The 23990-nt window shown below is 37.2% G+C and overlaps 4 protein-coding genes across 4 annotated transcripts; 1 reads left to right on the forward strand and 3 right to left on the reverse strand.

The window, feature by feature from the left end:
- Positions 1-1250: 1250 nt before the first annotated feature.
- LOC137745754 (histone-lysine N-methyltransferase SUVR3) lies at positions 1251-3834 on the forward strand. Its single transcript, XM_068485757.1, has 2 exons — positions 1251-1957; positions 3118-3834. Exons 1-2 carry the CDS (start codon positions 1312-1314, stop codon positions 3504-3506), a joined length of 1035 nt encoding a protein of 344 aa, XP_068341858.1. The 5' UTR covers positions 1251-1311; the 3' UTR covers positions 3507-3834.
- Positions 3835-4761: 927 nt separating this feature from the next.
- On the reverse strand, positions 4762-5955 carry LOC137745745 (LOB domain-containing protein 20). Its single transcript, XM_068485748.1, has 2 exons — positions 5533-5955; positions 4762-5100 (listed from the first exon to the last, which is right to left on the reverse strand). Exons 1-2 carry the CDS (start codon positions 5953-5955, stop codon positions 4762-4764), a joined length of 762 nt encoding a protein of 253 aa, XP_068341849.1.
- Positions 5956-8015: 2060 nt separating this feature from the next.
- Positions 8016-12497, reverse strand: LOC137745744 (probable inactive leucine-rich repeat receptor-like protein kinase At3g03770). The gene is made up of 8 exons (XM_068485747.1): positions 12388-12497; positions 10511-12075; positions 10206-10339; positions 9799-10039; positions 9482-9687; positions 9333-9385; positions 9028-9139; positions 8016-8652 (listed from the first exon to the last, which is right to left on the reverse strand). The coding sequence occupies exons 2-8, from the start codon at positions 11841-11843 to the stop codon at positions 8374-8376; spliced, it is 2358 nt and encodes a 785-aa protein (XP_068341848.1). The 5' UTR covers positions 11844-12075; positions 12388-12497; the 3' UTR covers positions 8016-8373.
- Positions 12498-21466: 8969 nt separating this feature from the next.
- On the reverse strand, positions 21467-23720 carry LOC137744151 (plant cysteine oxidase 2-like). Its single transcript, XM_068484019.1, has 5 exons — positions 23001-23720; positions 22711-22832; positions 22337-22493; positions 22033-22236; positions 21467-21700 (listed from the first exon to the last, which is right to left on the reverse strand). The coding sequence occupies exons 1-5, from the start codon at positions 23278-23280 to the stop codon at positions 21570-21572; spliced, it is 894 nt and encodes a 297-aa protein (XP_068340120.1). The 5' UTR covers positions 23281-23720; the 3' UTR covers positions 21467-21569.
- Between the last annotated feature and the right edge of the window lie 270 nt (positions 23721-23990).

A 23990-nucleotide genomic window follows, 5' to 3' on the forward strand; every position in this document is an offset into this window, starting at 1 on the left:
TGCTAATAATTGTCCTAAAACAATATATCCAAAAGGTTTTCACATTCAAACTTTTGAGGGTTGCCTCTTAGTACTACGATTTAGTGATATTTCTCTTCACTTGTAAGTGAAAGATCTTAGTGTTACGGACTTGTCGATAGTGAATTAAAAATCAATTTATTCCCATCACTATTGTGCTCCAAAATTGAATCAAATTGTTCTATTATCTTAAGGCGACAATTATTATTCACAACACGAAAACGATTAGAATCAGCCTCTTTAAATATATGCAATTAACCATAATTCGTGTCGTGTCCAAAATTGTCATTCTCATATTCAAAATGTCCCAAATTTGCTATATCCCTAATAAAATTTCTCAAGAGTGGCGTTAATCCTACCCCCATTGTCTTATTATTAAAATATAAATGTCAATGAAAAATATCTCCTCTTATAAAATGACATTTAAGGGCTTAAACAATAACTACTACCATTTTGCCACATCATTATTAGTTGAAATAGCAGAAAAAAAAGAAAAGAAATAAAATTTAAAAACCCACCCTACTATACAAGCCTAACTAGTCCACACCCGCACGCCTCCCTACCGGTGGCGTCGATGCCATCTCTGTCCTTCTTCGAAGAAGGTCATCTCTGTCCTTCTTCGAGCTCGACCCAGAAAAAAAGGTGACAATGGACCTTCCATGTCTGCCTTGATGGATTCTTGTTTATTGTTTGAATTACTGCTGAATATGTCCCATGGTTGGTTTTTTTCTTTTCTTGAGATAAATATATTTTACATGTATATATATTTATATATATACATATTACAGAAAATAAAAATTAAAGAATTTAAAGATATTTAAAAGGTTATAATTGGAATAATGATGGGTGGGAAAATAGTGATGTTATTATTTACCTTTTTATAGTGGGTGTGAATATAATGTAGATGAGAAAATAAGACAATGAGATAGACTTAAGGTTGGTTTGGTATTATTGTGCTTTGAAAAAAAAAATTGTTTCTGTTGTGCTGTGAGAATAAGCAGCTGTGGTAAAATTTTTTGTAAAAGTGCTTTTGAAAAAAAAAAAAAAGTATTATAGTGTTTAATAAACTTTTATGTAAAACAGTTGTAAAAAAAAAAACTAGTTTTTCAAAACTGAGTTTTACATCTTTGTATTTTTTATTTTTTTTCACCAAACCTGTGAAGCTAAATGTTTTTCAAACATAAAAAAAACAGTATTTTTTTAGAACCACTTTTTTGAGCATCATCTCGTAATCTCGTACCTTGGTACAACTCTTTCTCAAATGTGTTTTTGCTGCAGCTCACAGAAAGCGGGATGCAGCAAAATCAGCCCCCAACCCCGCCATCCAAACGCAACCACTCCCCTTCCCTCCTCTTCCAGTGCTCAGACCTAATCCTCCCATGGCTGACCCCACAAGAACTCGCCACCGTCTCTCTCACCTGCACCGCCCTCCGCGCAATCTCCACCTCCATCACTCTCCGCCGCGCCTCCGACGCCTCCCGATCCCTGGAACCCCATCCGATCCCGTTCCATAACTCCGTCGATCGACACCCGTACGCCTTCTTCACCTACACCCCATCTCAAATCCCTCCTTCCTCTTCCCGATTTCCACTCCGCCAATCCTGGGGTTCCGGTTGCTCCGCGCAGGGACCGAACTCGGTGGGTGAAATTGGCGTCGAAACGTTGCGTTTGGTGGATGAGTCGGGAGAGGGCGCGGCTGGGTGTGATTGCGAGACGTGTGGGGAGGAGGAAGGTGGGTGTCCGTGTTCGGAGTTTGGTGGGTTTGACGGCGTCGTTTCGGAGTGTGGATTGGGTTGTGGGTGTGGGTTGGATTGTGGGAATCGGTTGAGTCAGAGAGGGATTGAGGTGAGGTTGAAGATTGTGAAGGATAGGAGAAAAGGGTGGAGCTTGTATGCTGATCAGTTCATTCCAAAGGGTCGGTTTGTCTGTGAATATGCAGGTATTTTTATAACCCACATTTTAAAATTCTTTTTTCGTTTGATACTAGCGATATTCTACTTTAAACTAATTTAAACTGCGTGGAGCGGGATTTGAATATCTCAATGGCAATTTGTGTTATGTTTAGTATGTGTGCTGATGGTATATGATTGGTGTTTCCGTTGATTTTGAATTGATTGTGGCTAGTAGAAGAAGAAATAATGTTAATGTCTTGAATTATGTGACATGAAGCTCATGATTAGGAAGACTGTGCTTGAATTGGGTTGGGAAGTTTTGAATTTGGCGCTCTTAGTATTTTCTTGGATATATAGTTATGCATTGTCATAACATCAAATGAATAAAAATCAGAGACGTTATGAATGAATCCTCCAATCTGCATGAGAAGTAAGAGTAATCGTTCTGATGTTCTTTTCTTGGGTGGAAATGTGAATGAGGTAGAGAAGATTGAAGATACAGAAAGATGTTCTTTATAGAGGGACAACTATAGTTTCATTGCTGAAATGGCATTGTTTTGGGTAGGTTGGATTGAAATATATGGTTTACGGTATCAAAACTTCTTTAGAGGTAGATAAGAGAACAGATGATGATATGTCTGATATTTGGAGCTTGCGTTAGAGTGGGGACCAGGACACTTTAGATTTGAAATCATGTAGTTGGATCATCATACATTTAGGTAAAGCTTTAAGGAAGAGTGAACATGATGGGAGCGAAATTAAAGTTTATAAAAACAAGATTGAGGAGTGACGTAGGGTACTTTTGGGGATGTGGGGATAGGAAAAAGTGAAGTGCAAGAGTGAATTAAGGAGGCCTTCCTTTTTATTTCTTGCCTGCTCCTTCAGCTGAGGTGTTGGGGACCCTGGACTGCTACAACGTTTGAAACTTTGACCATATTGTGGTAATTGTTGTTCATGAATGGCTTTCAGCTGCTGCTGCTCAATCTTCTCCCCTAATATTATAGTTCTTGCCAAAACTCCTATATTAGAATATCTACTTGCATCATAATGATACTTGTTAAGGGCATTCTCAGTTTCCCATGCTTGGTTGATTAACATTTTTCTGCAAATAATTTCTTGAATTTTTATATGTGTGTATCCTGCAGGAAGGACTAGATATGTTCCAACACTTTAGATATTGATATCTTTTTATTTTCTGGTGAGAAAGGTGAACTCTTGACAACAAAAGAAGCAAGGTTGCGGCAACAAGTATATGATGAGTTTGCATCAGGTGGTAATTTTTCTCCTGCTCTTTTGGTTGTGAGGGAGCATCTTCCATCCAGAAAGGCGTGTTTAAGATACAATATCGATGCAACAAGAGTTGGAAATGTAGCAAGGTTCATCAACCATTCGTGTGACGGTGGTAACTTATCCACAACACTGATCAGAAGTTCAGGTGCTTTGCTCCCACGCCTTTGCTTTTTTGCTTCAAAAGACATACAAGAAGACGAGGAGCTTACTTTTAGCTATGGTGAAGTTACGCTAAGGTCCAAGGGTTTAAAGTGCTTTTGCGAAAGCTCTTGTTGTCTTGGAATGTTGCCGGCAGAGCAGACTTAGTCGCAGTTTTTGGCTCTATAGTAAGTAATCTGGCAAAGCAACAAATTTTGGTTCAAAACGGAGGAATGTTACGAATTGTTCAGTTGTGCTACTGTAATATATAATGGATGTATTGGAATTCATTGATTTTCTCAATTGGCCTTTAACTATTGTGCATCTGGAGTTGGTTTGTTATGTTAGAATATATTAGAATAGGAATGTGAATATTGTAATTGATCGTATTTAGGATTTCTTTCCTTAATATGTTTTCTAGATTAATTGTGATTAGGGTTGTATAGCTATATACACTTTATCCTAGTGAGAGCAATAATATTGAAGCGTTCACGAATTCTAATTTGGTATCAGAGCTTAGTTTGTAGTTCCAATAGTGATAAGAATTTTTGGCCCGCCTTTCGTGCCACTGATGCTCCTGAAGGCCAAGAAACCTAATCGACCTCCTCTGATCATTGTGGACAACCTGGCCTTTCCAATCAAATCTCGTTGCTATGAGATTGTGGGTTATCCAGGATGGTGGGATCATAGCAAGGATCCCAGAAAATGAAGTTCAAGTCGTCAACCAAACTGAAGCCGCTGGTGCTGTTGAGGAACCTCCGAATAATGTCGATTAAGCCTCTGTTTTGGAAGCCATAACATGTAATGTTGGTAAGACATCTCCGAATTTTGTACTTGTTTCAAATAATACATGGATAATTGATTCTGGTGCTACATATCATATGACTTTCGATTCTATACAGGCCCACAAGTTGACCTTCTAATCCTTCATCAAATTGATGACTTGGCAGCCATGAAACTTGTTTATGGGTTGATGCGGAAGCAATATTTGGACCACATGGACCTAAACTAGTTATCATGAAGCTTGGACTTCTCCCAAAATGGAAAATAGTTGGACAATTTCAATTTGGTCAGAATGGTCGCAAACCAGAAAGGGGTTCAACATTTACTATGTCATCAATCTAATAGAGATTCAGATGGTCAAATATGGACAAGCATAAATTCATATGACTTCAAAATCTCATAGTGCAATGTGAAAAAATAAAATACCATGATCGTTTAAAATAAGTGGGAGAGTGAAATGTAACTACCCCAAAATTTTACCCATGCACACGTATTAGCGATTGGTGAAAAAAAAGAGTAGTTTAATGATAACAAACGATATATATAGATGATAGCAAGCAAAATTTGAAGAGTATTGTATGGATAGATATAGAAAGTTGTGTAGATGGAGAAATAAGGAGGAGCAGCAGAAAATTCTAAATCAATATCGATCATTGGCGAACAAGAGTGGAACTCGACTCTCTTCCTCATCATCTTCATCATCTCGGGATGGCCTCGAAAGCTGAAGAGGCTCCATGAAGCTCTGTGAAGACGGGGCCGCCTCGATGTCGAAATTTGAGGTGAAGCTGTTCATGTTGATGAGGTTAGTGGTGGCTGAGGAGTTGTTGGAGTAAGCAGGCTGCAACATTAGTGCCATGTTCTGCTGCTGCTGCTCGTGCTGTTGCTGCTGTGAGGTGATTTGGAGAGCACTTGCAAATGCAAACCTGCTGTTTATCAGCTGAGTTTGCACCATTGCTAGCTCGGCTTGCAAAGATGCAACCTGCACGATATTCATGCCAGAATAGTTAACTATATCACATCAGTTAGTCATACGTACGTTTCAATGAATATATATGTATATTTTTTGACTATTTTACTGGTAATTTGCATCTTAACTGAAGCCTTTCGGATATGACATCATCTTCATGAACGTTAAAGTATATTTGTTTTGCATCGATACTTGATCATTGTATGATAAATCTCGGGTGCAAGAGTAAATGCAATTTATCGACTATATATACAATATTTTGATGTCAATAAAAAGATGTACAAAAGGTGGTAAACTTTAAATGTTGATCATCTTTGCCCTACGAACCTACGAAATTCGTCGGATTTCGTCAGGCAAAATTTCATAGGCCAAGGCTAAAATTTCTGATAGTGCGTGTAGAGATAATGGATGAATGAACATTGTTAGTATATGATTTAATGAAACCTGTTGTTGCAAGGCAAGTATGGTGGAGACGCAACCATAAACGGGGTCGGAGAGCCTAGCTTGAGCCTCGTAGGAAATGGTAACGACAGCGTCATGCCGGCGGTTCAAGGGAATGTGCAACAAAAGCTTCGAGACATTACTCGCCCCAAACACCTTGTGCACCGCCGCAAAGCGTGCAGCTCCTTGGTCTGAACCGAAATGGGGTGCGAATATGCACCCGCTTATGCACTTCCTCCTCAAAAACTTGCACGCCCCACATGGAGCTGCACCACCACCACCACCAGAACCTACTGCATTACTATTTATTGTTGTCGTTCCCATTGCCGCCTCCATGGAAGCACGCTTGCCTCCCCCTCCACTGGATGTGCCCTTCCTTCGGCTTTCAGACGTGCCATGGTCTCGTTGTACTGGCTGATCAGCCATCAAGCAATGGGAATTATATTGGAAGGACTTGCTAGTTAACAAGATGGGCTATATAGGAAGGTATAAATTAAGGATAATTTAATTAATTAGAGAGGGAGCAAAAGAGAAGGGTGGCGAGTTTGGTGCTTATAAGGAAACTGCCGGAGCTAGCAGTGCACGTTTGTCTCGTGAAATAGTTGGCAAGCTGAATGTGCTAAGCCTTTCTTTTAATTTCTTTCTTAGAGAGAGAGAGAGAGAGAGAGAGAGAGAGAGAGAGAGAGAGAGAGAGAGAGAAACGTTATGGTTGGTGATGAATATTGAGCGAGTGAGTGAAATGTGAGTATGGTAGCTGCATGGTGTGTGTGAGGCGCACGTGCAAAGGCCAAGGGAGTAATTTTATGGTATACTCAGAATATGGTCTTGTGACATTGTTATATATTTAACTCAATGTATAACACGTGAATTTGCTTTATTTTGTTTTTTTTATTAATATAGTTTGAGTGGAACATATATATCTATTTTGTCACTTTTATTATAACACGTAAAATGATATACCATATACGGATGATGCTTTATTGTAGTGACAGAAAATAACCATGTCTATGCATCTTGGTGTGGGCTCGAGATCCACTATTTTTTTTTTCCTTAACAACTAATTATTTAACTAATTAAAGTTGTCGATCTATTTAAAAAAAATAAAAAAAAGATATACTATATGTAGTATGTGTTTATGCACTGATAAAAATTTCTTGTTAAAGAGGGGTCGGGGTTTTATAATTAATTAACGTTTTAATTAAATTAATTTTATGAGAAGTAGTTTTATTAATTTATACTATTATTGGTGTTAGTTTTAAGTATAGTACTATATAAAAAAGCAAATGATACTTGAATGGAACTTGTAGAAGGTTGTCTTGGATCGATCATGGCAGGCAGCTGGCATAAGATTTGTATTGCCCGTGGCGTGTGGAATGGGGAAAACCTCAAAGTGCATGGGTGCACATGTCAAGCATAATCTTTTACCTTAGTTAACAGAGAACAGAATATTTATGTTTTAATAAAGAAAACATGCACACATTTTACCGAGGTGGCAGATTGTCTATTTTCAAACGACTAATTATCTAATTCATTAAGACTATCGTTTTTCATAAAATAAGAAAAAAAACGTAGGAATATGTTGAAAATATATACATAAAATATGTAACACTGCCCTCTTTAAGTATTTGGTGATCAAAGACGAAAATTTAAAATATGATCACTTTTGACACTTTTTTTTTAAATGAAAAAAATTAAGAGAAAAAAAGTACAAACTTAGAAGGGAGAATGAGAGAAGGATACATGGGAAAAGGTTGTGAACGTTTGCTCATTATAGTAGGATGAATGCTCTTAACAACTAACTGTGCTACAGGTTATTGCTCCATATTGTCATATCCCGGTCCGGGGTAGATCACTTTTCAGGCCTATTTCACCACCGTAGCACGATATTGTTTGCTTTGGGCTCCGACCACGCTCTCACGGTTTTGTTTCTGGAAACTCACACGAGAACTTCCCAATGGATCACCCATCCTGGGAATGACCTAGCGCGCTACTCGCTTAACTTCTGAGTTCCCATAGAACCCGAAGCCAGTGAGCTCCCAAAAGGCCTCGTGCTAGGTAAAGATGAGAATATACATATAAGGATCACTTCCTTGGACGATGTGGGATGTTACAATATGGTATAATTAAATAATAAGAATAATATTAGGTACACCAAATAATGTGGTACCAATTAAATTTATACTTTATTTAAGTTGGAATTGGATTAATAGTTATAATAAAAATTTATAGGGTATAGAATATGTGATATTATTTGGTGCATAAATTTAGTGCACGAATTTGACATATGTATAGCACTACCGAAATAATAGTATTTTTAACTTTTTTTATAGAGCAAGTAGCTTGTAACTCAGTTGGTTAAGAACATTCACTCTTGCACTTGAGATTTAGTTCGAATCTCAACTCATTAAAAATTTTCTTTTGTCAAAAAGAAAACTATCTGTTTTACGGTTGAAGCTTCAAAGAAAATGTTGCATGAATCTTGTCGGATCCCTCGGTCAGCTACGATTGGAAAAGAATCGAAGCTGGCTGGGTGAAAGATTGGTTGTATGTCAAAACGTCGGGTACAAATATAATAAGATGTATGTACATATAGACAGTCAAAAGTGATTATTTACACTCCTTAATTTACAGTTGTGACTTGAAAACCAAGAAATCTCTGAACTGCTGCAGAACATAGATCACTGGCCGGCAAGGCAGTGTCGCCATCAATTGATCCTTTTTTAAGGTTTTCAGTAACATACGTTGCGGGATATGAGCAATGTAACATCTTTCATGGCGGAAGTCATCATCTCTGTGTAGCTAGCCGTGGTATGAATTCTCAAGCATTAAAAAAACTCCGGTAACTCACAACTTAAAGGCAAGGCGTGGAGGTTTTGGAGATGAAACCGGAGAGCCCTCACTGCTCTGGGATTCTCCTCCTTGCCATGCATCCTGAACTTGTTCAGCATACTGCAAGTTCCACAGAACATCCTCAATAGAAGGCCTATCTGCTGGATCCTCGCGCAGACACCGAACACAAACTTCCATCATTGTCTTCACCGACAGATCCAAGCACGTCTGCTTAATCCGTGAATCAACTACGCTTCTTCGAGCTGCATCATCAGCTGTAAGGGCCACTTGTAGCTGCATCATCAACGAATGTATATAAATTAACCACTTATTTTCCATATTAGTATATTACCCTGGCAAAGACAAAAAGAAGAATTATTTTCAGAAATAGCTGTAAGTTTGAGTGTAACGTGTAAGAAATTTTGTTTGTAATCTATCATCTTGGTTTAGTAAATTTTCCACCCTTGATCCTCGAACGAAGGCCAATAAAACAATTGTTTGTGTTTTCTCTTGTTGTGAAGTTAGCCAACACTTCTTCCATGAAAGGTCGAAAATCAGAAGGTCTCCAAGAGCCTTGCAGGTGGCATGGGAGATATTGACAGATCTTGTTTCCTCAAAAATTAAAATGAAGCTTTCGAAGAAAATATAAGAAAAGCAAGTTTCTTTTACCTGATCTTCTAAATCCTCGATTTGAGCCTCAGACTTAACCGGTCTCCCCTTGATCAGTTCCAGCAATATTACTCCAAAGTCACGAACATCAGTCCTACCGTCATGTTTCTTCCTGTCAACCAACATAGCACAATGGTTACAAGCAATACTGTGAAGGTAGCGAGCAGTGAAAAGGTGTCGACAAGAGCAAAGGTGTGCTAAGATTAACATCATAAGTAATAGAATTAAGAAGTTCCTATGAATGGTGCACTTAAGTGTTTTAGTATACATGCAACTTAAAGTGATTGAAATTTTTCACTGCGGACCTTGCACTGGTACTAGAAGTTATGGATCCACTCGAAGAGACTCCATGACCACCCTGCAAGGAGAAGCGTAGCTAAAAACCGGTGCATAATGATTTGCTTCGAGAATTGAATTGACAACCCCAGTAAGTTAATTACAACATAATCTTTACCTGTTCCATATTTTCTTCTAACAGAGGAAGGTTGTAACTGCTAATTTTCGCACCAAAATTCTGATCCAGTAAAATGTCTGTTATTTTAAGATTACTTGAATATACACCAGGCATGATCCCTGTGTGCAAAAACTGAATGCCCTTCGCTATGCCAATTGCAGCTGCTATGCGTTGTGTCCACGCGAGCAATCGTCTGGGATGTCCCTCTTCCGGAAAAGAAAAAACAGAACGAAAAATTCCAGATAAATGTGTGAAATCAAAAGAAAAAAACATGGTCATGGTGGGGAAATTCAATAAACTATTTCACGATGAATTACCAGATATCCAGCTCCGGAGTGTGCCATATGGTACATATTCGAAAACAAGAAATATTCTGCTGACGCTCGAATCATCCCAGTAACACTCAAAGCAGTGTCCAAGTGCGCTGACCAAATGGCGATGCCGTAGTTTCATAATTAGCTCTATGTGGTGCATGAAACTTTGAGTGCTGTGACTTCCTTTCATTTTCAAGCATCTGATGGCAACAAAAGAACCATCCTTCAACTGGCCTCTGTACATCTGAGATCACAAAAGGGACGAAAACACCAGGTAACGACCATTTATTTAAGCTCGCAAGAAATTCTATGATGCAATGCATAGTTAATCACACAAAACTGCATTCAAAAGCATCCACAAAAGCTCATCAATAAATACCACATGAAAGTAAGAGGTTTATGTTATGTACCTGTCCATGTGAGCCTTCACCCATGAAAGTAGACGTATCAAAGTTATGTGTAGCGTCCACAACTTCCTCGAGTGAAAAGGTTCGATAACTTGGAAGGCCAAGCGCTCCTATCTTCATTGTTTGAGATATATATCCTTTTGGTATAAGCAGAAGATCATATTATCAGACATTTTGAGTACACCGGACAAATTGGCCAATCAGCATCCAGTATTTATGTTTTTCCTGTCTCATCGTTTATTTTTGCATGTATGTGTGTGTGTGAGCATGTGTGAGAGCGAGAGACTGAGAGAGATATGAGAACTTACTTGCATCTGATAGTAACTTTGAGGTATATCCACTTGATCCATTCTCTGTTATTGATCTTGGTGGAGATTTCTTCAATGTCTTGTTGGTATTAATTCTTCTATATACAAGGAAAATTAGACCGACAAGTAGAACACCTCCGAAAATCCCTCCAATTATACCTACGGCAAGGGCTGCTTTGGAGGCTTTCTTTCGGTTGCTTTGGTCAGGTACGATTCCAACAGCTAACGCCTCATTGCGGCAAAATGGAACCGGATGTTGATTTTGATTACTAGTAGCTAAACAATTACTTGCATACAGGACATCCCTGTCCTTAGAATCCGACTCAAGACACTTAGGTAAGCTTCCGGTCAAAAGATTCGAGGACAAATCCACAGCTTTAAGTTCAGCATTGCAAGGCAAATTTTCAAAAAGCAGTCCTGTAAACTTGTTTCCCGAAAAATTAAGATAAGTAATCGAAGGTAGAGATAGCAGCAACGGAGGAAATGGCCCCATGAACACGTTGGAAGAAACGTCTAGACATTGTAGCTGATAATAGGAGCTCAATTCAGCAGGGATGGAGGACCTAAATTTGTTCTTTCTCAGTACAAGGGTGACCAACTTCTTCCCAAGTTTCGGAAACTGAGGTCCAAAAGCATTATCTCCCACTTCAAGAACTTGAAGGTTTGTCAAACGACTAAAATCGGGCAGTTCCCCATGGAAATGGTTTTGAGAAAGCCCGAGAACTCTAAGATTTTTCAAATCACTCAATGAACTCGGCAAGGACGAATTGAACGAGTTCTTCTTCAAACTCAAAACAGACAAAACTGGAAGTGAACTCAGCCCTTCTGGAAGCGGTCCAGAAAACATGTTGTCATCGAGTACAAGCGTCTGGAGGCTTGTTAGAGAGGAAAGCTCTGGAGGGATGGTGCCATACAAGAAATTTGAAGTCACATTAAGTATTTCGAGTGATGATAAACGTGCGATTTTACCCGGCAAGGTTCCCCATAGACCAACAGAAACCAATGTGAGGACTTTCAACCTCGGAAGCTTAGCCAGAGTTGTTACAAAGGAATCGATCGAAAAGTTTTGAGGCAACAAAGGAGCAGGTTTTTGGCCGATTATATGCAGCTGGGTTATGTTTCCTTCGTAGCATGAGACCGTAAAAGCAGTTTTCACTTCAAAGTTGCAAAAATCTGTGTTGTTATTCAAGCTTTTCAGAACGGGAAAGTTTATGAGTCGCGTAATTCTCAAAAGGGTCTGAGCTTCGGAGGATTGAAGTTGTTGGGAATGACGAACTGAAGATAGAATGATAGCAAGAACCAAAGGCAGAAAAGAGAGAGAGAGTTTTGCCATAGCAGTTCCAGTTAATACATTCAGCTTCCCAAAACCATATACGGAAGCCCTATAAGCCAACAAGGCTCCCCGCTTTGCAGGGTCGGAACACAAGTTTATTCAGGAATCAAGAAGGTTACCTTAGCTCAGTGGATTGAAGATTGAACAAATAGCTCAATGTGACTTGAGATCCAAACAAATCCACGAAAATAATGATGGTTACAAATCCACAAGCTTTTGCTTTGCCAAATCCCTGTGAAAGCAAATTAACAAGAGAGATATGTCAAACATCTTAGAGAGACGGGTCATTGATCTACTGGCTACTACTAACCACACCGATTGAGGATTTCATTGGTTATAATTAACTAATCAAATAATTGTGACTTCAACTTCAAATGAAGTAAATATTCACCAAAAACTGCTCCAAAAAACACGGGAATCCCCTCAAACAAAAGAATTTCCAAACTTTTAAACTACATAAACATAAAGTATCTGATCAAACTGCAACAAATTTAAACAAAACCAACAAATAAATAAATAAATAAATAAACAAACAAACACTGACCTGCCTATTGCTTCAGCAAATCCCAAAGTTTTGTGAACCACCCATTGAAAATCTTAGTGACTGACACAGAAAAGAGATGGATATTTCTTCTTTTCTTCCTTCTTCTCCACAAGAAGGTTTGTAGTTTGCTTTCTGGTTTGTAGTTTGCATACCACAACAAGACAATCTAGTGACAAGTGACAACTTGAAACTGACATTTTATATTTATATTTATTTTACTTATTTTTCTGTGTTTTATTTTTGTTATTCTGGAATATTTCTCTAGTGCTTTTTGGAAAAGTAAACTCAAAAAGGGCAGCCATGCTTGGACTGCAACTGAAAGCAAAAGCAAAAAACAGAAGAGAAGGGTCAGGAAGCTCTATTTCACTGTGACTGTCTGTGAGTGGAAGAAATTGTCGAAGAATATAATATAAGAACCTCGTCGAAAAGTAAACAAAATTAAATATAACTTGTATTGTGCAGTTTTACCCAGCTTTGAGCTTGGTAATGCGAAGCATGTTTTTTTTTTTTTTTTTGAATATTATCGTTAAGTTGTAATTAATTTGCAACTGACAGAATTTGAACTTCTGTCGTTACAAAAGATGTTATTCTTTTCTCCTATTATAGAGCCATCTGCACTGTTAAGCATGTTAGACGACAGTATTGAAGTGACAAGTAGTAGACTGTAAACCCGTCTCTGACATAAATCAACTTGCTAATTATATTCTCTGAATTCCAGATTGATTTCGAAAAATTAAAATTTATTTAAATTGGAAATAGTAAAAAAAAAAAAAAAAAAAAAAAAAAAGGTAGCCATGCTTTTGCTTTCTGAGTGTGGTGGTGTGGTGGTGTGGTGATGTGGTGATGTGGTACTGGTAAGCTTTGGCTTTTCATCCACTCGTCTTTGTATGGTGTAGCCGTGGCCCACTCTCTCCACATAATCTGTTGCTTTTCGCGGCTTTATCAGTCGTTCTTCTATCTCTTCTGCTAACCGTCAACTCTCTTGAGTGTCCTTCATTTGTATTTTGCCCCAAACAAAAATTGTTACACACGTTTTATAATTAGTGGTGAGAAATTCTACAACAGTAGTCACAAAACCTACTACTTTTTGTGGAGTTTTTCGTGTAACATAAGTTTCTTAAAATTTATATCGAACATTGCAGAAATATTTTGATCTACGGAATTTTATTCTGGGTACATTGTGTTTTAAAAAAAATAAAAAAAATTGTGTAACGACAATATAAAATATGAGCTTCTCAGAAGGTTTGATTGATTTTGTGAATATCTACAAAAACATTATTCTAAAAATACATGAGCTACTTACAATGTTTAATTTTGATTTTGTGAATCTCTACAAAAATACTCACAAAACGTAACCTTGTTAAAATTCTTTCAGAATACTCTTAAGAAAGTTATGGCTTTGAAAATCTATTATGGATCCCTCTAATACACATAGTTATCTCTCTCTTTTTTATTACAAACACTAGCGTTATTGGATTAAATTATTAAATATTAAGAAAAAAAGAGATCGGTAGGAATCGAACCTGTCCCAAGTACATTATTACTTTCCACCACTTAAGGTAAAGTGCTATCTTATTTTATTATATATGCACTTGCTCCTTTTCAGATTTTATCTAGAAAAATTTGTTTATTTTTTTTTAAGATTTTACAAACCTTCATTTTATGTCAAATTTGATTATCTTGTCACGATTTTCTTCCATTTGTTGCAACGTCTCTCTCATAGTTTATTAGAACAACATGAAATGCACCAAGATTTCCTTAAAATAATTTAGAAATTATTGTCCCTAGCTCAAGAAAGTGTGCGACATCACATCAGGAGGCCAATGGAGGTCAATAAGGAAATGCATTTTCCAATATTGTGTTTGTTGGGACACAACTGGAGCCCTTAGGGTTTGAAAGACCCACTTACTTAAAGTGGAAGAATCAATCAACATGGAATTGAGAGCCTTTTAACTTCACATAAAAGTTGAGAGTTTCCTTGTAAACCTATCACAGTCACACGTATTCTTATCCATTTTTTCTATGTACAAAATACAAATGATATTGAATGAGGAAGAGTCGAACTCAAGACCTATGTATAAGGATTAATGTTTTTATCTAACTTAAGTATCTTACCATCTTTATCTTGTGTGTAAATTGGCCAAAATGATCAATTTTTTTTTTAAATTTCAATTGTTGAATTGATCATTTTTCACTAGTTGATCACAATATCGTTAATTTTTTTATCGTTATAACAACTTTATCTTTTGTGAAAATTGGCCGAAATGATTATTTTTCAAATTTCAATTGTTGAATTGATCGGTTTTCAATAGTTGATCACAATATTGTCATATCATCAATGTTTAATTAATATCGTATATTTGAATCTGATAATTGGTTTATTTTTTGCCATAGCATGAGGTATCCCATACCCTGAATAGTAGACTTAAATCCTAGTGAGGCCTGGAAAGGCTAAAGGAATTTCAGCTCACTCTTGACTACAATCAAATAACACACGTCCTCTTAAAGCTTTCAGCTAGGAAACCACTAGTATTTTTGCTAGCTCCATACCTCAAACCAAGATCAGAGAGCATACTTGATTGAGAATTCTACCGTAATTTCACTGGACCACTTGTTGTGGTTATTCAATAATTTATTAATTTCTCATGAATTTCAGAAGTTCAAACCCATAATCATTGAGAATTCATTATACACTCCAAGATTTTTAATTTTCAATGGACATCGTTATTTCATAGGACAAATGAAGATGGATTTTGCGGGTGATTAGATATGATATGCTTTATTAAAGGTATAGCCCCCCTGGAACAGGAGATCCACCTAGGTCATATTCCCTTTTCACTTGACTTAGGACTCCTCTAGTGCTATTTCAGTCGAGAAATTTTTATATTCGGCCGGCCGGACGAACACACCCATCCGACCAACACACATAAAACTCCACCTATCTCACCTCCTGCATTCTTAGGTCCAACCTACCCCTAATTTGTGTCTTGAAGCCGTATGGGCCTGGTTGGTGGGCTGGTTGGAATAGGTTGTGAACAATTAGAATAAGCTTGAATCTAATTCCTTATTTGTTGTGTCAAAATATGAGATGGACAAGATCAGGCATGATGAATTATGAATCCACAATAGAGTAGTTATCCAACCTATTCTTATGCATGGATTACAAATCATGTCTTACATGTCTCTATCAATCCAATCTTATCCCTACGGCCCAATCTCATACAGTCCACCAAACAGACCCTATATGTCTCACCTCCTGCATTCTCATATCCAATCCACCCCTAATTTGTGTCTTGAAGCCTTGAAGCCATATATGTCTGCCCATAAGCGAGATTCTCTCTCTCAACATTCTGCAATTCATTAGCCAGCTAAAAACTCAACTCGGATCTCATTTAAGTCCTTGAAACACAAATTTTGTCACTTTATTCCCTGAACTGAAACCCAACTTGTGTCTCACTTTGCCTTTACCGTCAAAATTCGTTAACAAATCTATCAAAATTGTTATGTGGCACAAATAAAACCCATTATTGTTGAGATGGGTGTCATAAGATTGAAAATTTAATAAACAAAAACAAATTTAAGTCGAAGTTTTCCTATCCAAATAAGGAAATAACTCTTAACAAATGTTTTAGGAGTTTTGCCAAGTAATAGTTTTAACAAATTTATTCAGCGGACTTTAACAGTATAAAGGCAAAGTGAAACATGACACAAGTTGAGTTTCAAAAAGTTATATGATAAAATTTGAATACCAAGAAGTTAGTCAGATTCATAAACCATGAGCGCAAAGGTTAACCAAATCCATCCAACTTTTTTTCTCAAAACATGTAAAGTATGGTACATATGAAAGAACAAAATAACTAAAAGGAAGCTCTACAACCATCTTATCTTAATTCAAACACTATACCAAAGAAAAAAAACAGGAGAGATTTCCGTTTAGTGCAGAGCGTGGAGAAGAATATATACTCGAAGGGCATACATCGGGAGTGCTACGAACTCGTCTCACTAAGTACTGGTTTGGTACTGAGATGTTTTTATAAAAAGTGGGTATAAAAAAAAGTTAAACTCAAAAAGGTGTTCGGTAAATACTTAAAAACAGCTTATTTTCACAATTTTGGGTGAAAACTGAAAACGTGAAGCAGCAAAAATGAGCTTATTCTCACAGCACAGCAGAAACAGTATTTTTTTCAAAGCACAGCAATACCAAACCAACCCTAACTTGCGGACCCAAGTACTCAATTATATCCATTTCTGTGTTCTTAGGCATTTCAATCTTTTCCAACCATCCATAACAATTGCGTTTCTCTTCAGTTACTGCTGCTCCTCCATCTGCACCGAAACGTTGGCAAGCGAATAAGATATAGCTTATAAACTTAAACATGCATCAAATTCCAGTAATAAAAGTTTTTAAGTATATCAAGCTCTGCACTTGCTTCACAAGTTTAACATATGGCTGCGAACTACGTTTGAAAGAATGTGAGAATTTGGGATATCTATTGATGCATTTTTTCTGCGTTAAACGAATTGAGAAATTAGGAGTTCAAATTTCTTCAGTGGTTAGATAGAATGACTGAGGACCATGCCTAAGCAGCAAATGGTCAGGACCGTCAGGTTAAATATTCAGCATGTACTTGTACATTTTAGGACTCGTACATAACTACTACACATAGAGTTTCCTTGTAAACCTATCACAGTCACACATATTCTTATCCATTTTTTGTTTATACAAATAATATTCAACAAGGGAGAGTCGAACTCAATACCTATGTAAAAGGATTAGTGTTTTTAACTAATTTAAGTTTCTTACCATCTTTATCTTGTGTGTAAATTGGACAAAATGATCATTTTATTTTTATTTTTTAATTTCAATTGTTGAATTGATCATTTTTCACTAGTCGATCACAATATTGTCAATTTTTTATTTTATCGTTATAACAACTTTATCTTTTGTGAAAATTGGCCAAAATGATTATTTTTCAAATTTCAATTGTTAAATTGATCAATTTTCAATAGTTGATCACAATATCGTCAAATCTTTAATTGTTATATCATCAATGTTTAATTAATATCTTATATTTGAATCTGATAATTGGTTTATTTTTTGTCGTAGCATGTTGTATCCCATACCCTAAATAGTAGACTTAAATCCTAGTGAGGCCTGGAAAGGCTAAAGGCATTTCAGCTCACTCCTGACCATAGTCAAAAATACGTCCTCCTAAAGCTTTCAGCTAGGAAACCACTTGTATTTTTGCTAACTTCGTACCTCAAATCAAGACCAGAGAGCACACCTAACTGGAAATTCTACCGTAATTTCACTGGACTTCTTGTTGTGGTTATCCAATAATTTATTAATTTCTCAGGAATTTCAGAAGTTCAAACCCATAATCATTGAGAATTCATTATACACTCCAAGATTTTTAATTTTCAATGGACATTGTTCTTTCATAGGACAAATGAAGTGGAATTGGTGGGTGATTAGATATGATATGCTTTATTAAAAGTATAGGCCCCCTGGAACAGGAGATCCACCCAGGTCATGTTCCCTTTTCACTTGATCTAGGACTCCATTCTAGTGCTATTTCAGTCCAGAAGTTTTTATATTCGGCCGGCCTGACGAACACACCCATCCGACCAACACACTTAAAACTCCACCTATCTCACCTCCTGCATTCTCAGGTCCAACACACCCCTAATTTGTGTCTTGAAGCCGTATGGGTCTGGTTGGTGGGTTAGTTGGGATAGGTTGTGAACAATCAGAATGAACTTTAGGCCAATCCCTTATTTATTGTGTAAAAATATGAGATGGACATGACTAGGCATGATGAATTATGAATCTACACAATAAAGTAGTTATCCAACCTATTATTATACATGGATTACAAATTATGTCTTACATGTCTCTGTCAATCCAATCTTATCCCTAAGACCCAATCTCATATAGTCCACCAAACAGACCCCTATATGTCTCACCTCCTACAATCTCAGATCCAACCCACCCCTAATTTGTGTCTTGAAGCCTTGAAGCCATATACGTTTGCCCAGACGCGAGATTCTCTCTCTCAACAATCTACAATTCATTAGCCATGAAAATTCAACTCGGATCTCATTTTACTCCCTGAAACATAAATTTTGTCACTTTATTCCATTAACTGAAACTCAACTCGCGTCTCACTTTGCCTCTATCGTCAAAAGTCGTTAAAAATCCATCAAAATTGTTATGTGGCACAAATGAAACCCATTGTTGCTGAGATGGGTGTCATATGATTGAAAAATTAATAAATAAATAAAAAATTAAGTTGAAGTTTTCTTATCCAAATAAGAAAATAACTCTTAACAATTTTTTTAGGAGTTTTGCCATGTAATAGTTTTAACAAATTTATTCAACAGACTTTAACAGTATAAAGGCAAAGTGAAATATGACACGAGTTGAGTTTTAAAAAGTTATATGACAAAATTTGAATTCCAAGAAGTTACTCAAATTCATAAACCATGAGCGCAAAGGTTAACCAAATCCATCCAACTTTTTTTCTCAAAACATGTGAAGTATATGGTACATGTGAAAGAACAAAATAACTAAAAGGAAGCTCTACATCCATCTTATCTTAATTCAAACACTGTACCAAAGAAAAAAGAGAGATTTCCGTTTATAGCACAGCATGGAGAAGAATATATACTCGAAGGGCATACATCGGGAGTGCTACGAACTCGTCTCACTAACTTGTGGACTCAAGTACTCAATTATATCCATTTCTGCGTTCTCATGCATTTCAATCTCTTCCAACCATCCACAACAATCGCGTTTCTCTTCAGTTACTGCTGCTCCTCCATCTGCATCGAAACATTGGCAAGCGAATAAGATATAGCTTATAAACTCAAACATGCATCAAATTCCAATAATCAAAGTTTTAAGTATATCAAGCTTTGCACTTGCTTCACAAGGCTAACTACGTTTCAAAGAATTTGAGAATTTGGGATATCTATTGATGCATTTTTTCTGCGTTAAACGAATTGAGAAATTAGGAGTTCAAATTTCTTCAGTGGTCAGATAGAATGACTGAGGACCCTGCCTAAGCAGCAAATGGTCAGGACCGTCAAGTTAAATATTCAGCATGTACTTGTACATTTTAGGACTCGTACATAACTACTACACATAGAGTTTCCTTGTAAACCTATCACAGTCACACATATTCTTATCCATTTTTTGTTTATACAAATAATATTCAAAGAGGGAGAGTCGAACTCAATACCTATGTATAAGGATTAATGTTTTTAACTAGCTTAAGTTTCTTACCATCTTTATCTTGTGTGTAAATTGGCCAAAATGTTCTTCTTCTTTTTTTTTTTTTTTTTAATTTCAATTGTTGAATTGATCATTTTTCACTAGTTGATCACAATATCGTCCATTTTTTTTACCGTTATAACAACTTTATCTTTTGTGAAATTGGCCGAAATGATTATTTCAAATTTCAATTGTTAAATTGATCAGTTTTCAATAGTTGATCACAATATCGTCAAATCTTTAATCGTTATATCATCAATGTTTAATTAATATCTTATATTTGAATCTGATAATTGGTTTATTTTTTGCCATAGCATGAGGTATCCCAAACCCTGAATAGTAGACTTAAATCCTAGTGAGGCCTGGAAAGGCTAAAGGCATTTCAGCTCACTCTTGACCACAGTCAAATGAAACACGTCCTCCTAAAGCTTTCAGCTAGGAAACCACTCGTATTTTTGCTAGCTTCGTACCTCAAACCAAGATCAGAGAGCATACCTGACTGGAAATTCTACCGTAATTTCACTGGACCTCTTGTTATGATTATCCAATAATTTATTAATTTCTCATGAATTTCAGAAGTTCAAACCCATAATCATTGAGAATTCATTATAGACTCCACAAGATTTTTAATTTTCAATGGACATTGTTCTTTCATAGGACAGATGAAGATAGATTTGGCGGGTGATTAGATATTATATGCTTTATTAAAGGTATAGGCCCCCTGGAACAGGAGATCCACCTAGGTCATGTTCCCTTTTCACTTGATCTAGGACTCCACTCTAGTGCTATTTCAGTCCACAAGTTTTTATATTCGGTCGGCCGGACGAACACACCCATCCGACCAACACACATAAAACTCCACCTGTCTCACCTCATGCATTCTCAGGTTCAACACACCCCTAATTCGTGTCTTGAAGCCGTATGAGTCTAGTTGGTGGGCTAGTTGGGATAGGTTGTGAACAATCAGAATGAACTTTAGGCCAATTTCTTATTTGTTGTGTAAAAATATGAGATGAATATGACTAGGTATGATGAATTATGAATCTACACAATAAAGTAGTTATCCAAGTTATTATTATGTGTGGATTACAAATTATGTCTTACATGTCTTTGTCAATCCAATCTTATCCCTAAAACCCAATCTCATATAGTCCACCAAACGGACCCTTATATGTCTCACCTCCTGCATTCTCATATCCAGCCCACCCCTAATTTGTGTCTTGAAGCCTTGAAGCCATATATGTTTGCCCATACGCGAGATTCTCTCTCTCAACATTCTACAATTCATTAGCCACGAAAATTCAACTAGGATCTCATTTAACTCCCTGAAACATAAATTTTGTCACTTTATTCCATTAACTGAAACTCAACTCGCGTCTCACTTTGCCTCTATCGTCAAAAGTCGTTAAAAATCCATCAAAATTGTTATGTGGCACAAATAAAACCCATTGTTGCTGAGATGGGTGTCATATGATTGAAAAATTAATAAATAAAAAAATTTAAGTTGAAGTTTTCTTATCCAAATAAGAAAATAATTCTTAACAATTTTTTTAGGAGTTTTGCCATGTAATAGTTTTGACAAATTTATTCAACGGACTTTAATAGTATAAAGGCAAAGTGAAATATGACACGAATTGAGTTTTAAAAAGTTATATGACAAAATTTGAATTCGAAGAAGTTAACCAAATTCATAAACCATGAGCACAAAGGTTAACCAAATCCATCCAACTTTTTTTCTCAAAACATGTGAAGTATATGGTACATGTGAAAGAACAAAATAACTAAAAGGAAGCTCAACAACCATCTTATCTTAATTCAAACACTGTACCAAAAGAAAAAAGAGAGATTTCCGTTTAGAGCACAGCGTGGAGAAGAATATATACTTGAAGGGCATACATCGGGAGTGCTACGAACTTGTCTCACTAACTTGTGGACCCAAGTACTCAATTATATCCATTTTTGCGTTCTCAGGCATTTCAATCTCTTCCAACCATCCATAACAATCGCGTTTCTCTTCAGTTACTGCTGCTCCTCCATCTGCATCGAAACATTGGCAAGCGAATAAGATATAGCTTATAAACTCAAACATGCATCAAATTCCAGTAATCAAAGTTTTAAGTATATTAAGCTCTGCACTTGCTTCACAAGTTTTAACATAAGGCTGCGAACTATGTTTCAAAGAATTTGAGAAATCAGGAGTTCAAATTTCTTCAGTGGTTAGATAGAATACTGAGGACCTTGCCTAAGCAGCAAAAGTTGAGGACCATAATTTGGTGGTTGTCACAATAGGTCAAAGACAATAAACTCATATATTTGGCAATTTGTCAAAGAAGCAAGTGATGAAGGCCACAGAGCAAGAGGTCACTTACTTGAATATGCAGCATAGGGATGATCTTTGTAATATGAGCAATCCCGGCCATCTTCTTTAGAATACGGAGGTCCAATCACATCGAGCACCGCACATGGTGTTATGGCTGTGAAGGCATGGATGTTGCCACCTTTTGTTGGATAGAGTACCGATGCATTGCAAGGGGCTGTGAAGACGCTATCAGCTTTCAACTCGGCCAGTCTCACTGCAAAATCATCCTACTCGTATTAGATACCGGTTAAGACACGGTCCCAGATAGTCTTTATGTTTTGTTTTAACTTTACAGGAGAGTGATATTGACTCACATTGAGGGGCTGGCGTGGAGCCATCTGAATTAACGGGATCAACCCAATCGTATGATTTAATATGCATCTTGCCTAGTAGAAGCTTGCTGAAAACAGTCATATCTGGATGGTTATGGAGTGGGATAACGCCATTTGCCGGAATAAAAAAGCAGCACAACTGCACATGGAAATAAACAGGAGAACTAATCAACAATCGACCGAATAAATGGTTTTTGTAAAAGAAACTTTGCAAATCACTCATAATGTTTATATGCTATTAATTTAACTAGTAAAGAACCCTATATGGTGATCTTAAAGGAACTAATAGTCAGTTCTGCAGAAAGCGACCGAAGTAAATACTGGGCAAACTAGGTAGAAGGAAGTACTAGACTTACCGAAAACTTATTGCACTCGTATATGGTCGTATACGTGACCCTAGGAGTCCCTTTCACAACAGCTTTAGGCTTGAAGAACTGGAGATTCCTACTCAGCCCAATGTCTTCTGGTCTCATATCATCTACAGTACCACAATAAAATTGGCTTGTCAAGAAGATGGAGGGCGTCCACATTAAACATGCAGTAATGCAATCAACTCAGATGCACGCACATACATTGATCGAAAAGGCGACAGGAAATCGAAGAGACAAAAGTACAGTACGAAACATGGTAAATCCGAAAAACGTACCGAGAATGTGACACAGCTTGTGCACATGATGAGGCAAAGGAACGGTTCCATGGCCTTTGAAAACATGTCTGCACGCATCAAACAGCTGTTGCAGCGGAGTTGGAACAGTCGACGGCGGCGCCAACGAAAGAGGATGCTGAATCTTCCGGCTCCATTTTCTCTTCCTTATACCCTGTTTCACTTGATACCTAACCTTGCTGCTACTGCTAGCATGCCCAACACGCGAAACAACCCTCTGATGTCTTCCCTGCTCCACCACCCTCGCAGTCTCCATAGTCATAGGTGTAATATATATGTGTGTGTGTGTGTGTGTGTAACTATATATTCACTTCAGATGCAGCAGAAGACTTTCTCCTTCAAAACCCAGAACTCAACATCCAAATTAAGAAACAAAGAAGCAAGAGAAACAACTGATTCTCAAAGCAAAGAGAAGTGGGACGGTGAAGATATTGTTTAACAGTGGGGGAGAGGGGAAGATCAAGGATCAATATAAGGATTGAGCCATCGAGAGAGAGGAGGAGAGAGAAACCAAAACCAGGGGCTGCATGGATGGAATTGTGGTGTGGAAGAGGAAAAAAGTGTGTAAATTGTGGGATAAACTAAGGAAATATTAAGAACAAGGTTCTGCAGTTCCGCCATTAGTACCCATAGATTTGAATTGAAACTGGCGGTGGTGTCGCACCCCAACCCCCACCCGCGGTTTTAGGCTTAGCTGGTCACACCAAAATGTAAAATGACCAAATAGCCCATACACAAATGCCAAATACCGTTGGCTTTGACCTTGTAATTGGTAATTTGGCTCCGAGAAAATCAACCACGGATTTCCCTTTCAGGAGTCAACGGTATTATTCTTACTGTGGCTTAGATTTTTATTTTTATTCGCGGTGCTTCTAGTTAAAGCACTTTTGACAGACAGTGTCAACAGTGTTTCTTCTTTCTTTTTCTTTTTTCGAAAACAACGTAAATTTCACTGAACGAGGAAAGATTCAA

This window comes from Pyrus communis, chromosome 9 (assembly GCF_963583255.1).
Source record: "Pyrus communis chromosome 9, drPyrComm1.1, whole genome shotgun sequence".
Taxonomy (NCBI): domain Eukaryota; kingdom Viridiplantae; phylum Streptophyta; class Magnoliopsida; order Rosales; family Rosaceae; genus Pyrus; species Pyrus communis.